General features: G+C 35.8%; 1 protein-coding gene across 2 annotated transcripts in view; it reads right to left on the bottom strand.

Moving 5' to 3' along the window:
* LOC149843994 (NADH dehydrogenase ubiquinone 1 alpha subcomplex subunit) overlaps positions 1 to 13,139 on the bottom strand; it is a 31,620-nt gene extending 18,481 nt beyond the window's left edge. The window contains exons 1-2 of one of the 2 annotated variants that reach the window (XM_090000223.1): positions 12,957 to 13,139; positions 12,721 to 12,810 (exon numbers count right to left, since the gene is read on the bottom strand). In XM_090000223.1, the coding sequence (XP_089856349.1) occupies positions 12,721 to 12,810; positions 12,957 to 13,058 (192 nt within the window). In that variant the 5' untranslated portion in view covers positions 13,059 to 13,139. The remainder of the gene's footprint in view (positions 1 to 12,720; positions 12,811 to 12,956) is intronic. The other variant, XM_090000224.1, reaches the window with a different exon arrangement.
* Between the last annotated feature and the right edge of the window lie 3,298 nt (positions 13,140 to 16,437).

The raw sequence follows: 16,437 nt of genomic DNA on the forward strand, positions 1-16,437 counted from the left end.
CAACATGGTATATGATTATGAAAAATTGGTTTTCTAAAATAATTTTGCATACATAAGTAATTATCTTGTTCCATCAAATCCTATGATAAATTATGCATAGAATATCTTTTTGCATCATTACTTTTGGATGAATTATATGATATGATTTTTTTGGTTAATTCATCTTATTTGGAATATTTCACTTGATTAAAGTGCAAAGATATCTTTTACTTGGACTTCTTCTTGATTTGTTCCACAGGATCTTGAAGATGAGAGGAAAAGAAGTACCTTGGATAGATTATGAAAGATGCTCATCGTTAAAGACTTTGGAGGAAGACATTTGCAAATTTCAATGGCATTCGGACTGAAGGCTCTTGAAGCCTTGAGATTCTTCCTCTTTCATTCTTCAATTTTTTTGTTCCCCCACGCAAAGTTTGAGAGGGGGTGTTAAAATGTATCATTCAATCTTTGTAATCTTATATATATTTTATATACATAAAAGATGATACATATACATATATGGTATATATATGTATCTTCCTAATTATATATATAAAATATATATTTCTCTATTATTAGGCATAAGGGTACTTTAGTCTTTTCACATTTTTACGCATATTCCATTTGGAATATGTTTGTAACTTTATTTTTATTTTTATTTTTTTATTTTATTCATTCTTGTGGTTTGCGCCACCTAGGGAGGCTCCCCAAAGAGTCGTTGGGGAGCCCCCAACGGTCACAAATGTGACCGTTGGGGGCTCCCAACGACTCCTTTGGGAGCCCCCTATGTGGCTCCTCTCTTGTTATAAATAGGGGTCTCCCCCTTGTAATTTATTCACTCCTTTGGAGGAGCCTTTGCTCCATGTAATGGGTGTTACACCCTTCCTCTTTTCAATAATATCAACTTATGCCTTATAGGCATTTTTGCCCCTTTGTGGGTTTATGTGTTAGCACATTATGTGCTTGTGTTTTCCCCTTTAGTGGGTATATTCGTATTTCATGTGCATGTGTATTGGTTCATTATTGAACCTAATATATTCAAAGTCGTTTCCTTACACCTACACGACACCATTGATCTGCCATATGTTACATCTGAGTACCAACTAATAGATTTCTTCACCAAACCTCTTGCGGCTCCCAGATTTCACTTCCTCTTAGACAAACTTTTGCTCATTGTACCGTAAGTTTGAGGGGGAGTGTTAAAATGTAATATAGATATATATAATAATATATTATTATTATATATATCTATTTTTTTATTTTTTATTTTCTTTTAATTTATTGTATAATAAATATAGATAATATCTAGTTTGGTTAAGTTCCACTTGGAACTTAACCAAATACTAGTTGTTGTAACTAGTCCAACAGCTAGAAGGGAGAGCTCCCATTAGCTCTTGTATAAATAGGGGTGCAGCCCCCTTGTAAACTTCACTTCTTGTAATGCTTTTCTAGCATCATTTTTACATAAATAAAATTACTTATTTATGTGTGTGTTGTTCCTATTTTACCCTTCTTAAGGGCTTTGCTTAAAGTGTCTTTTAGACATTTCGTTCAATCATTCCAAGGGCATTCGTGGAAGACCACCATTTCATTACACCTGCTTGTCACTTCCAGTGATTATCATATCATCTATATAAAGTAGAAGTATGACCACTTTAGAACTTGTACTTTTAACAAAAAAACAATATTAGTATAGTAAGAGTGAAAACCCAAAAGAAACATAACACTGCTAAATCTATCATGGAAGGCTTTTGGAGCCTGTTTAAGACCATACAAGGCTTTCTTAAGCCTGAAATTTTTTTCATTTTCAATACTAAATCCCGATGGAGGATCCATAAAATCTCCTCATTTAATTCCCTATTTAAAAAAGCATTTTTGACATCAAGTTGGTATATGGGTCATTTTTGAATGGATGCAACTACTATAAGGGTTTTAACACTGGTCATCCTAGCTACAGGTGCAAAAATTTCTTCATAATCAATTTCATAATTCTGAAAATATCCTTTGGCGACTAACCTAGCTTTATATCTTTCTAGGGTCTCATCACTCTTGATTTTAATTTTAAACACCCATCTACATCCTATAGCTTTCTTTCCTAAGGGTAATGAAGTTATTTCCCAAGTTTTTGCCTTTTTTAGATCATCTAATTCGACATTCATTGCTTCAACCCAAAGTGAAAGATTTCTAGCTTCAATATATTATGACGGTTCAAAGTAAGAATGTAAAGCTATCAAACAAGCTCTATAATTTGGTGTCTACGAGGAGGAAAAGAGACACAATTGGATCTTCTAAGTGGAATTTCTTCTATAGAGGAATCATGTGTAATTTTTTCTAAGGTACTTGGAGGGTTTCTTTGCTCACGTTGTGTATATACTTGTATTGGTTTATTAATAATATTATCATTACTTGTTTCGGCATTTTCAATACTAGAATGCCCATCATTATCACCATGAGCACTCAAGGAATTATCATTAGAAGAAACATCACAAGAGGTTAATTCTTCTTGTGGCAAGAAATCAAATAAGAAGTTATAATTTAATTCTTTTTCTTTAGTTATTTCAAGTTCATTTTTATTTTCTAAAAAGGTCACATCCTTAGAAATATAAAGTTTGTTATTCTTGAAGTGAAAACATCTAAAGCCTTTTTTATTTTCTCCATAACCCATGAAGGCACATTCAATAGCTTTTGGAGATAATTATCTCGCTTATGCAAAATGACAAAACATTTGCAACCAAAAATTCTCAAACGTTTATAATCAAGAGTTCTTTCAAATAGTTTTTCATACGAAGAAACATTTTAAATAGATGATAAAGGCATTCTATTTATTAGTAAGTTGATGTTAGAACGGCCTCAGCCCAAAAACTCTTTGGAACATTTTTAGAGATAAGTAAGGTCCTAGCGGTTTTCATAATATGTCTATGTTTTCTTTCGGCTAGTCCATTTTGTTTAAGGAGTTCTCGGATAAGATTTTTTATGACAAATTTTGTTTTATTTTAAATAAGTTTGAAATTCATTTGATAGGTATTCACCATCTAAGTCAGATCTAAGGATGAAAATATTGCTTTGAAATTGATTTTTGAAAATCATATAAAACTCAGATTAAAGAAGTAAATACATACATATATAGTAAAATCATCAATAAATGTAACATAGTATAAATATCCTCCTGATATGATCGAGGAAGGCCCCTAAACATCCAAATACACTAATTCAAAAGGAATTTTAGAGATAAATGTTCTGTTTGAAAATTGAATAACTTTCATTTTTTCAAAAATATAATCTTTGCAAATTAAAACTTTCTCGTTACAAAAATTTTCCCCAAAAGAGAAAAGATACATCTTTGAATAGCTAGGATGCCAAAGTCTTTTATGTCAAGTTTCAATATCTTTATCTTGGACATATAAAATGATTTTAAGAGAAGATTTAAAGAGTCTATGAAGTAGATATCTCTTCTCCTATGGCCTTGTCCAATCCGCTTCTTAGATCGAAGATCCTGCATGAAGCAACCCTTAGGTGAGAAGGAGATTTTGAAATGAAATGGGGATCTTCGAAACACGAGCTTAGATTAACAAGAGCAAGTGTCAAGAATGACACTAAAGCATAACCCTTAAAAAGGGTATAACTGGAAACAAAATAAAAATAAAAATGTATTCTTTATTGATATGAAAAACCAATTGCTTAAGAAGCATTGGAGTAAAATACAAGAGGGGCTGCACCCCTTTATATACACAGCTGAAAGAGGACTCAATAGAGTTGTTGGGCACAGTCCAACAGCTCTAAATAGAGTTGTTGGAATGTGTCAATCCAACAGCTCTATTGCTAGTCAAGTCTGGACAGGACTTGACTAGCAACAGTCATTCTAGTTCAAACTGAACTAGATGACATAAATACAAAAAATAAAAATAAAGGAAAAAAATTACAGAAAAGAAAGAAATGAAAAATGTATTTATATATATATATATAATAATAATATAATATTATTATATATACATATATGTACAGTTTTACATTTTAACACTCCCCCTCAAACTTACGGTACAATGAGCGAAAGTTTGTCTAAGAGAAAGTGAAATCGGGGAGCAGCGAGAGGCTTTGTAAAGAAGTCTGCTAACTGATATTCTGAAGTGACATATGGCAGATCAATTATCCCGTGTAGATATTCCTCTCTGACGTAGTGACAATCCATTTCGATGTGTTTGGTGCGTTCGTGGAATGTTCTGTTACTGGCAATGTAGATCGCACTTTTGTTGTCACAACACATTTGTGAAGCCTTTGTTGCTTCAACTCCCATGTCAGCAAGCAGTCGTCGGAGCCAAACTACTTCCATGGTCGTGGTTGCCATGGCTCTGTATTCAGCTTCGGTGGATGAGAGAGATACCTTCTGCTGCTTTTTACACCTCCACGAGATTAATGATTCCCCTAAAAAGACACAAAAGCCAGTGGTTGAGTGTGTTATTGGGATCACCTCCCCAATCAGCATCAGTATATGCAATTAAATCAAGAGAAGAGGAGGAAGATAAGAAAAGTCCTCGTGAAAGAGAGGACTTGATGTATCTGATAATACGCATGACTGCTCCCATATGAACAGAAGTAGGAGCATGTTGAAATTGACTTGCTGTATGAACAGCATGTGCTATATCTGGTCTGGTAATGGATAGATAGGAAAGTGCCCCGACAAGTTGTCTGTAAGGAGTAGGGTCTGCAAGAAGTTCTCCATCATCAATTTTCATTTTAACATTAACAACTTCTGGAGTGTCGACTTTCTTATCATCAGTAATACCAGACCTGAAAACAATATCAAAAGCAAATTTAGTCTGAGATAATAAATATCTTCTAGGAGAATAAGCAACTTCAATGCCTAAAAAATATCTCAACAAGCCCAAATCAGTCATTTCAAAATGAGATTTAAGAAGTGTTTTGATTGTTTCAACTCCCTGTTTATCGCTTCCGGTGATGATCATATCATCCACATAGAGAAGAAGCACAATGATCCCTGCATCAGAATTCTTAATAAACAAAGCAGTGTCAGTTAAACAGAATTGAAAACCAATATCAATCATAACACGACTAAACCTATCATACCAAGCTTTTGGTGCTTGTTTAAGTCCATAAAGAGCTTTTTCTAAGCGAAGGACTTTACCCTTAGGAATACTTAGACCAGGAGGGGGTTCCATATATACTTCTTCAACTAACTTTCCATTTAAAAAAGCATTTTTGACATCCATTTGAAAAATAGACCATTTTTTGATAGAAGCTAAGGCAATTAAGGTTCAGACAGTAGTCATACGAGCCACTGGAGCAAAGGTTTCTTCATAATCAATCCCATATTCTTGGGCATAACCTTTGGCTACTAAACGGGCTTTATATCTTTCAAGAGTACCATCACTCTTGGTTTTAATTTTATAAACCCATCGACATCCTATAGTTTTCTTCCCTGGAGGAAGATCTTGAATATTCCATGTAGAAGCCTTTTCAAGTGCATCTAATTCAGCTTTCATGGCTTCTATCCATTTGATATCATTTTTTGCTTGAAAATATGTGGATGGTTCTTCATATGAGTGAATTAATGCAATAACTACCCTATATGTGGGTGAGAAAGACTCGTATGATACAAACTTTCCTGGAGGCCTCGAGATTCGGGTTGATTGTCTAGTTGGAATGTTAGAATATTTCTCAAGTGCACATGGAGGATTAGACTCTTGTCGCCTGGAATATTGAATACTAGTATCTCTATGAACTTCTTCATTTTCAACATTAAGATCAATAATTCTTTGATCATCATCAAAGTTACAGTCAAGGTCATATTCATTAGATGTTGATGTTAGATCTATCAAAAAGGAGTACTTAGTGACGTCTTTTAATTTTCTAAAATCAAAGAAGCTCTCCTTTTCAAGAAAGGAAACATTTCTAGACACATATAGTTTATTATTTTTGAAGTCAAAACATCTATAACCTTTCTGGTTTTCAGCATATCCTAAAAAGGCACAGGGAATCGCACGAGGGGAAAGTTTATCATTTTTGTCAGTAAATATGAAACATTTGCACCCAAATATTCTTAGTCTAGAGTAGTCTGGAGAAATGTTCATAAGTTTTTCAATAGGAGTGATATTTTGTAACGAAGAAGATGGCATCCTATTAATGAGATATGTGGCAGTTAAGGCAGCTTCTGCCCAAAAGTCTTTCGGGACTTGATTTGCTATTAATAAAGTCCTAGTGGTTTCTATAATATGGCGATGTTTTCGTTCTGCCAGTCCATTTTGTTGAGGTGTATAAGGACAAGATCTTTGATGTGTGATGCCATGCAATTTAAGATAATTTTGAAAATCTGTGGATAAGAACTCTCCCCTTGAATCTGTGCGAAAAATAGTAATATCATTTTGAAACTTGTTTTTAACCATATTATGAAAAGTTTGAAAGTATGAAAATACTTCAGACTTATGTTTGAGAAAGTACATCCACGTATGTCGGGAGAAATCATCGACAAAAATAACATAGTAAACAAATCCTCCTTTAGAAATTACTGGTGCAGGACCCCAAACATCTGAGTGTATTAATTCAAGTGGTCTTGAAGAGAAAAAGGTTCTGTTCTGAAATGGTAATCTTTTCATTTTGCCGAGAATACAATCTTTACAATCAAATGATTCAGAGTTACAAAATTTCCCTAGATTTGGAAAATGTTGGATTTTGGCTATATGTGGGTGACCAAGTCTCTTATGCCACAGTTCCAACTCTATTTTTTGAATATTATAACAAAAAGTTTTCTTCGGCATTTCCAAAAAATCCATGTAATAGAGTCCTCCTTCTCTATGGCCTTCCCCAATCAGCTTGCCTGACTGGCGATCCTGTACCCAACAACCATTAGAAGAAAAAGAAATATTACACCCATAATCAGAAATTTGAGATACAGATAAAAGATTTAAATTTAATTTGGGAACATGTCTAATTTCTGGAATAAAAAAAAAATTTGTTTTATAAATTTTTTCAAAATTTCCTATTCCTTCTATTTCAAGAGAAGTCCCATCAGCAGTAAAGACCTTTGACACACTTGTTTTATTTTTAACACATTTGGATAGACTATGATTATTTGGGGTCATATGAAAAGATGCACCAGAGTCAAGAAGCCAAGAAATTTTACCTAGATCAGAAAAAGATGAGGCTGCTGCGCCGGTTGAAGCTTCAGATGAGGAAGAGGCACCTTTGATGAGAGGCTGAAGAATCTCCATTAGTTGGGCCAGGGAAACTGGTGCATCCTGATCTTTAGGCTCCGATCCAGCAATTGCAGCTCTTTTTTCTCTCAGCTCCTTAAGTTTGGGACATTGTGGCCTATAGTGTCCCGGTTCATGACAGTGATGACAAATAACTTTCTTCTTATCATAGTCACCATTTTGTCGGTTAAAGTGAGGAGGCCTATATGATCGAACATGATTCTCTGGTCTAGACACGGCTAAAACGGAATCATCTTTAATTTTTAAAGAACCTTTCCGGAGACGATTTTCTTCCATTGTTAACTCTTCAATAGTTTCAACAATAGAAGGAATTTTTCCCCGGTGAAGTAGGGCCGATTTAGTGGTTTCAAATTCCGGCCTTAATCCAGTGATAAACTGGTAAAAATGTTCGGCATCGAGTTGTTTCTGACGAAGCTCGATGTCTTCGGCACAATGCCACTTTGGTTCTAAAAGGGAAAGTTCTTCCCAAAGTTCGGACAACCCATTGTAATATTCACGAATAGTTTTGTCTCCTTGTGTCATCATTCGAACTTTTTCTTGGAGGTTGCACACGTGTGCAATATCTTTAAGGGAATACATATTCTTAAGGTATTCCCATGCCTTATCGGCATGATCAAATTTGGCAAGACTTGAGCATTTTTTAATGTCAACGCTATTGATAAGCCATGACATTATCTTCGCATGAGATATTCTCCATTCTTTCCATTTCTTCTCGTATGAGGCAATAGCCTTGATTTTCTCTTCTTCCGATAGAGGGACCTCTTTATCTCCCTCCTTTTTAGTAAGAGATAGCTTTGGTTCCGAATCGGAACCATCCACAATCCCCCATAAGCCTTTTCCCCATATATGGTGCTTCATGATTGAAGCCCATGTTACATAGTTCGTATCGCTTAGTTTCATAGGCATGATGGTGACTTTATCATTGTCATCCATCGATTACAAGGAGAGAAAGAATAGGGATAGAAGAGAAACAAGAAGGAAAATGAAAAAGAAAGAAAAAAAACAATACAACAAGATGTGAAATCTTCTCCAATGAAGTGATAAAACACTTCTCTTCAAGTGGTGAACACTTTTGCAAATGGGCACGGAAACTGAGGCAGCTTTTCCTCAAGATTTAGTACTTCTGCGGCTCTGATACCATGAAATGAAATGGGGATCTTCGAAACACGAGCTTAGATTAACAAGAGCAAGTGTCAAGAATGACACTAAAGCATAACCCTTAAAAAGGGTATAACTGGAAACAAAATAAAAATAAAAATGTATTCTTTATTGATATGAAAAACCAATTGCTTAAGAAGCATTGGAGTAAAATACAAGAGGGGTTGCACCCCTTTATATACACAGCTGAAAGAGGACTCAATAGAGTTGTTGGGCACAGTCCAACAGCTCTAAATAGAGCTGTTGGAATGTGTCAGTCCAACAGCTCTATTAAGAGATGTTGGACTGTGTCAGTCCAACAACTCTATTGCTAGTAAAGTCTGGACAGGACTTGACTAGCAACAGTCATTCTAGTTCAAACTGAACTAGATGACATAAAGACAAAAAATAAAAATAAAGGAAAAAAATTACAGAAAAGAAAGAAATGAAAAATGTATTTATATATATATATAATAATAATAATATAATATTATTATATATACATATATGTACAGTTTTACATTTTAACAGATTTTACATCCACGATCAGCTATTTGAGAAACCGAAAAAAAAATTAAATTTAATTTTGGAACAACTCTAATTTTTTAAATACAAAAATTTTTAGAAGAATATAAAGTTCCAATACTTTTAATTTGCAAGGATGTTCCATCGATAGTGGAAACATAAGAACTTTTTGAATTAGTGCATAAATCGAATAGACAATTTTCAGGAGTCATATGAAAAAAAAGCTCCTGAGTCAAGGATCCAAGAATACATACTAGGAGGAGAGGATGATGCTATCGCGGCTCCCAAAATTGATGGAGATTTGAGTAGTTGTTGGAGTGTCTCCGATAGTTGAGTAAGTGAAAAAATGTCTCATCGTTTTCTAATAGATTTTTCTCTCTTTGGTGTGGTCTCCTCAACGAAAGTTACCTTGTTTTTTGAGATCTCATTAAGTTTGGGATAATTAGGCCTTATGTGTCCCGGTTCATGACAATGGTGACAAATAACTTTCTTATATCCATCATTATAGTTATTTTGTCTCCCAAAGTATGGAGGCTTATAAAACTTCACATGGTTGTTGGGTTTAAAGATAGCTAACACTTCATCTCCTCTTTTAACCATACCAAGACGAGTTTCCTCTTGGCAAACCTCGACAACCGCATCTTCCAAGAGAAGAGGTTTAGATCTATGAAGAAGAGAAGATTTGACTTGTTCAAACTCGGGCCTAAGCTCATGTAAAAATTGAAAAAAATATTATTTTTTCATTTCTTCTCTTCTTAGCTCCACATCTTCGCTAGCAACACATTTGGGTTTAAGAAGAGTCAATTCATCCCATAGTGAACCTAAAGATCTAAAATAATCAACAACACTCATTTCACCTTGTTTGATGGTTCGTATCTTTTCTTGCAAAAAAAAAATGTCTTGCAAGATCTTTTTGGGTATACATACCCTTCATAAAGAACCAAACCACATTGGCTTTACGAAATTTGGCAATGTTGGCACATATCTTGAACTCAACATTATTTATAAACCATGCAAGAATCTTGGCAATATTACTTTCCTAATCTTCTACCTTAGTTTGATGATCTTGAGTAACTTTCATACGTGTATCACCTTCTAAGGCTTTCTCTTGATCTCCTTTTCTTTTGGTGAACTTGAGTTGCATCTCCGGGATGGTTCCCATCACATATCCTCAAAGTTTTTTACCTTTAAGGTTATTTTTCATTGCGGATGCCCACACTATGTGATAAGTCAATCTTTTGTTCATGCTCCATCTTGAGTGATAGAAGAGAGAGAGGGAACAAAAAATGTGGAAGTATATCTCCAATTGAGTCACCACGAACACTTGATGATATCATTATGAACACTTGATGATGCGTCCCACAAGATCAAGAGCACTATGGCTCTGATACCGTGTAATGAAACTAAGGGCTTACAAAATCACAATCACAATGTGCACAAGCACAAGTCCACTAAGGAACAATACAATAGCCAACAAAGGGCAAACACAAAAGGATAAAAAATATAATTTCTTTATTGATCAAAGGATTTAGTAAAAGCTTAAAGTAATAAGGGGGAAACACCCCTCTTTATACACAACAAAAAGGGGAGAGTGAGGGCCATTGGGGGTCTGATGACCATAGAGCCCCCAATGGCATTGTTAATTACAAAAAATAAATGAAAAGAAAATAACTATTTTCTAAAACAGTTATTTATTATATATGTGAAAAGACAGAAATGCCCCTAATGAGCATTAGCTATTACAAAACTGAATATATATATATATATATATATATATATATATATATATATATATATATATATATATATATATTCATAAGTATATTTTAACAAATGGAAACACATGCAAGAATACCTAACAATAACTAGGATGCATAGCTGAAGAAGGAGAAAGTAGGGAAAAGAGAAGGAAGAGGCAAGAAGAGAAAAAATCCTCATACACAAATATGTTGGCCTACACAAATCTACGTATCCATAGGGTACATGCCATGAAATCATTTAATGCAAACTGTAAGAATTAATTCAAAAAGTGCCATAAAGGGTCCCAAGCATCTGTGGGTCTTTCTTCCAACCATAGATGGAGCTGTTACTGACAGAGTGTTGAAATACAAGAGGTATTATATTTTCCTCCCTTCTTGTCATAATGTACTTTGTATTCTTTATATACAGACTATTTCTATCTTTGGCCCCCATTATCATATTCTATAGTACATAATCCATTCGGGGATTCATTACCTCATTCATTTCTAACAAGAAGCAGTTTACAATGTCATTCTTCTAGCACATTTCTTAACTGGCAATTAATGGCACAAGGCATCATTGTGACTCTCTATGTGTATGGTAAGAATCAACCATTTTTTCATTCTTCAGTGAGGGCATGTGAGTTACGTGTGTGTTATGGCTGAAAATGGGTAGGACATGGGTCAACTGCATGTCCAAACCATATCCATTTTCAAGACAAATGGAATGCAGCACCAGATGGACATGTAATAGCAATAAGATTTTCAAAATACAATCAATCTGAACCACAGATAAAATAAAGACGTCAAATACAATGAGTTGGATATGAACTAGCCTAGTCAGATACAGAATTGAATATTGGTTGACCTCAATACACCCAACCATGTGTGAACCATACCTGTATCCACCTAATCTCAGACGGATGTGAAGCCACCCATGTCAGACACATTCTCGGTGCTAATTCCATAGTCCCTGGTCTGGAGGCCATTTTGATGGTTTATTGTGAAAAATTATCATTGCATGAGTGATCACTGTTTGCATATTATTTAGCAATTTCAATAATTTTCCATGAAAAGAAGTTCAACCTGCAAGATTTTGCCAGTTTTGCAATTCTCCGCCAGTCATTATATTCACCAATCAAATAAACCATTTCTTGTATCATTTCATCATCATTTGCTACTGTTTGGTTGCTGAATCAGTGCACGTGGTCAGTGCTCAGATTCCATTCAACCCAAGACTCTTTCTAATCATTTCTTGACTGAGCTCTCACTACTTAAGTCTTGGACTTTGTTTTGCCTTATATGCCTGTGTCTGTGTTACTCATCAAGATTGGTGGTCATGAGGTCTGCTTCTACACACTTGCATATTTTAGTGTCCTTGAAATGCCTTGCAATTCTATTAGCTAAACTCACTTCTGCAAGAAAATCTTCCGTTACCAGTTACGAGGAATACAGTAAAGACCATGGCTATTTTGGTCACTGATGAGACACCCACTGAACCAGATGAAAGGATAACGGGGGCTTAGCGGCTTAGCCATAAAGCATAAAACACAAAATTATCAAACTATCTGCACCACTCAATAGTTCCTGAATCAATGCCCAAAGTCTTTGACCACAACAGATCAAGTAATTCATACAGACCTCTTCAATAATAAGGAAACCAAAATCACACCAGAAACCCCAAAAGATTAACCCTCAAAACGAAAGCCCCAACAAAGATCAAACCTCCCAAATTCCAAAACCATGACTTCCCCACAAAAATCAAGCAAACCCAACATCCTAAGGAAACCAAAATCACACCAGAAACCCCAAAAGATTAACCCTCAAAAAGAAAGCCCCAACAAAGATCAAACCTCCCAAATTCCAAAACCATGACTTCCCCACAAAAATCAAGCAAACCCAACATCCTAAGGAAACCAAAATCACACCAGAAACCCCAAAAGATTGACCCTCAAAACGAAAGCCCCAACAAAGATCAAACCTCCCAAATTCCAAAACCATGACTTCCCCACAAAAATCAAGCAAACCCAACATCCAGAATTCATCAAAAGACAGCGAACAAACCAATTTAAGAATCAAAACCAAATAAAGGGAAAGACAAAACAGGTACCCACTTGGACCTGTTTGGCAGAAAGCATTTCCATGACCCTCTTATCCCTTCTCTCCATCGCAACGTCCCACATATCATTCCCAATGTGTTTGGGCTGCAATTGTTCAACATAAACATCACAAAAAAAAAACCATCAACCACAAGAAAAGCACTACATTAGATCTGAACAACATGGGTGATTCATATTTTGCAAAAAAAAAAAAGCATAAATCACCAATGGTGATGGAAAAAATTGCGTACCCTTCCATTGGCAGCCTTGTATATGTAGTATTGGGCGTTACCCATTACGCAGAGCATCCCAGCAATGATACCCAAGGGAAGAACAGCTTCCAACCAGACCATCTTCAATGAGAATTCTGTTACTTTTCTGCCCTTCTTCCCTTCCCTGTACAGAATCCTTCTTGTTTGGTTCGTTGCTCCTCTCTTTGTAGTTTGCAGTTGCGCAGAAACAATGAAACAATGATAGTTTCTTGACAAGCTGTTGCATTCAAAAAACAAGCCCTGGAAAAAATTCTCACGCTGCTGTAGAAAGTTTTTAGTTTTTCTAAATACTACAGGACATCACTTTTTAGTTATGTTAATGACAAAAAAAAATATCAGATTTGTACAGCTGTGCAGGACACGATGATGCATACGGGTCGGATTCAGGTCAGATGTTATTGGTCCAATTCTGAGTAAGATTTGGACTCAAAGTCACAGGCGACGGGGAGAAGCTATACCAAATCCCTATCTCATTAGGCTATATATTGGGATGCACAACGAGCCTAGCTTGTTCGGGCTTGGGCTCGACCTGTTTAAGCTCGGCTCTAGCTCATTCGAAAAAATAAATGAGCCGAGTTTTGAACACAAGTTTAAGCTCAGTGTAGATAAACGAGCTGAGCTTGATCAAGTTTTTGAGCTCAATTAAGCTCAATCAGGCTCGCATAAAGTTATATATATATATATATATAATATGTTTGCAAGATAAAACCAAAAAAGTCATTGTTTCTTTAATGGGTAGGGTGTTAGTCTACCTCAGGAGGCGTGAGTTTAAAATTCACGTTTAATAACTTAGATTTTTAGTATATATAAAATTTTTAGGTCATAATAATCACAACACACAGTTTGGCGTAATTGTGAGGCGTTTGTGCACTGTCTGGAGAGATTGGGGATTGAATCTCATTTTTGCAGGACCCTTTACGGGTAAAGTCTTTTTGGAACAATGGTCAGGCTTGACTCAGCTCAAGCTTGAAAGTGAGCTGAGTCTGAACAATGTTGTTCAAGCTTCGCTATGAGCTCGAGCCAAACTTGAACACAGACATTTTGAAGCAAGCCGAGTTAGAACAGCCCAGGCTTGGCTTAAACTCGGCTTGTGTGCATGCCTAGCTATATACCATAGGACATACAATTGATTTAAACCTTCATTCCCGCCTCCATCCCCATTTCATGCCCTCCATCCCCGGTCCAAACGGGGCGAGGCGGGGCGGGGCCCCGCTTTCCCCCGGTCCACTGCCATCCCTAAGTGAAAAGGAAAACATGAATGAAATACCAATGGGCTCTGCGTGATTGGTAGGAGCTGTCAGTACACATCTCCTTGTGGTGGGAGGTTGCAGGTTCAAACCCCAGTGGTACCTTGAATAATAACTGGTGGGGGTCTCCCTAGTCCCAGCTTGCCTTTCAAAAAAAAAATGAATGAAATAAGAGAGAAACGAGTGAGAAGTGAAGAAAAAATGTGTAAAAAACAAGAAGAAAACTAAAAATATCAATATTAACATGAAAAAACACAAAAAATGAAGAAGCAATAACAATAGAATGTATAACGAGAGGGAAGCTTATTTCAAAAGCAAGTGTGAGTCGTTCTTTCCCCTGAGAGCAGATCAAGTGATCTGCCAAATCACTTTTCTCAAAGTGAGTTGGCATCCTCACCGTTCATAATGTACATAAGGATCAGATGAAGCAATGGACACGGGGTAATGGGGAGCTTAGATTTAAATACTAATTGTCAAACACAAGCTTGGTCTAACTCTAGGGCTCTTACCCTAGTCAAACACTTGTTAACCTATGTCAAAAGACACTTATACCCTTAAATGAAGTATATTGCCTCTCATTTTATACTTCCATCCTCACAAAGAAGGCTGTTTTTTACCTAATCCAATCGTTTCTCTGCCCAAACTCTCTCTGTTCACTCACGGGAACTGCCTTTGCACTCGCCCGAATATCAAATCTTAAAACATGCTGTGATCAGATGCATAGGCGGTTCACATTGATCTCATTCCACCTTAAATGATGGCTTTCAGCATTTTAGGTTTTAGAGGGAAAGATGAGGAAAAAATGTGGGTTTCAAAAATCATTTAAAGGAAAGGAAAGAGCAAAATCAATGTACGGAGTTAGGGTTTTGCTTAATGGAGAAACTCTTGTTTGCAGGTTGAGATAGGGGTGTGCTGAAAAGAGAGAGAGAGAGAGAGAGAAAGAATCAATCATGTGGTGAATTCGACAAGAGAGATAAAGTTTCAGTCAAGGTTGCCATAAAAGGGCAACGGAAACCGAAAACGTCTTGGGAAACAGAAATGGAAAACTAGGTTTTTCATACAGATGTGAAACGGGAAACAGAAAATGAATTTGAAAAAAGGAACCAGAATACGAATTTAGAAATATTTAACAAGAAAAAAAAAACTTACCAAACATGAGAAACATGTATTCAACAAAAGGGAAATGCTTGAGAAATGAGTTTCCCAAATATGAGAAACTCGTTTCCCCAATTTTTTTGGTGTTTACCACATGTTTAGCAAACACAATGTTTTCCGTTTCAAAAACGGTTTCCTGGAAAACACGTTTCTCATGCTCTTAATATAGTGTTTCTGGTAACCCTAGTTTCGGTGAAGAATACGTTCATTAGGCAAAATCATGTTCTTTTAGAACAAAAGGTAAAAATACAGTAAAAGGAGGTAAAGGTATAAATGTCTTTTAACATTGGTTAACCAGCCTTTGATCATGGTGAGGGTCTTCAGGTTAGATAAGGTGGGTGCTTGAGAATAAATTTCTAAACCAGAGCACTCATTCATAATTTTTCAAATGTTCAGTGGGTATTTGTGAATACCTCAAAAGTTGAGCATGTATTTGTAAATTTTTCTAAAAATTATTCAGTGAAGAATAAAATCAAATGCATGGCATGTCTTTTAGTAAATAAATAATAATCACATTGAAGGAATTGAATGAAAAACAAAAATTCCTACAGTAACTTTTCGATGTGGTATCTGAACTTGACCAGCTTGCTTGGCTTGTTTACCAGTCCTAACATATGAAATCACTCCAAAGATCATTGGTATCTAGAACTGTTAACAGAAATGAGAACTGGATCTGGGCCAGCATTATGCAAAACAGATTTGGATCCAAAATTATTTTTCAAACTTGGCCCAAGTCGTGCTCAAGGTGCACTTGACCCCATCACCGGGCAAGCTTTTGGGCCATTGCTTGAGTGTGGAGTGGATCTGAGCATCAATAAACAAGTTATGTTAATTCATTAATGTGTAATGCCCAGCACAGATCCAAAGCTTATTGCCAGGTCTAAGGTCAATTGATCCATATCCAAATCAGAATAATTACGACTGGTCTGATCCAGGTCTAATCAGACTCGTAAAATCATATTTTCACATTGAGAAAATATGATCCAAAGATTGATGTCTACTATTTTGACTATGTTGAATGCATCTGTGGAGTCAGATTTGGTCAAAACAACCTGCCC

Source organism: Nuphar pumila, chromosome 3 (genome assembly GCF_984573655.1).
Source record: "Nuphar pumila chromosome 3, dmNupPumi1.hap1.1, whole genome shotgun sequence".
Taxonomy (NCBI): Eukaryota; Viridiplantae; Streptophyta; class Magnoliopsida; order Nymphaeales; family Nymphaeaceae; genus Nuphar; species Nuphar pumila.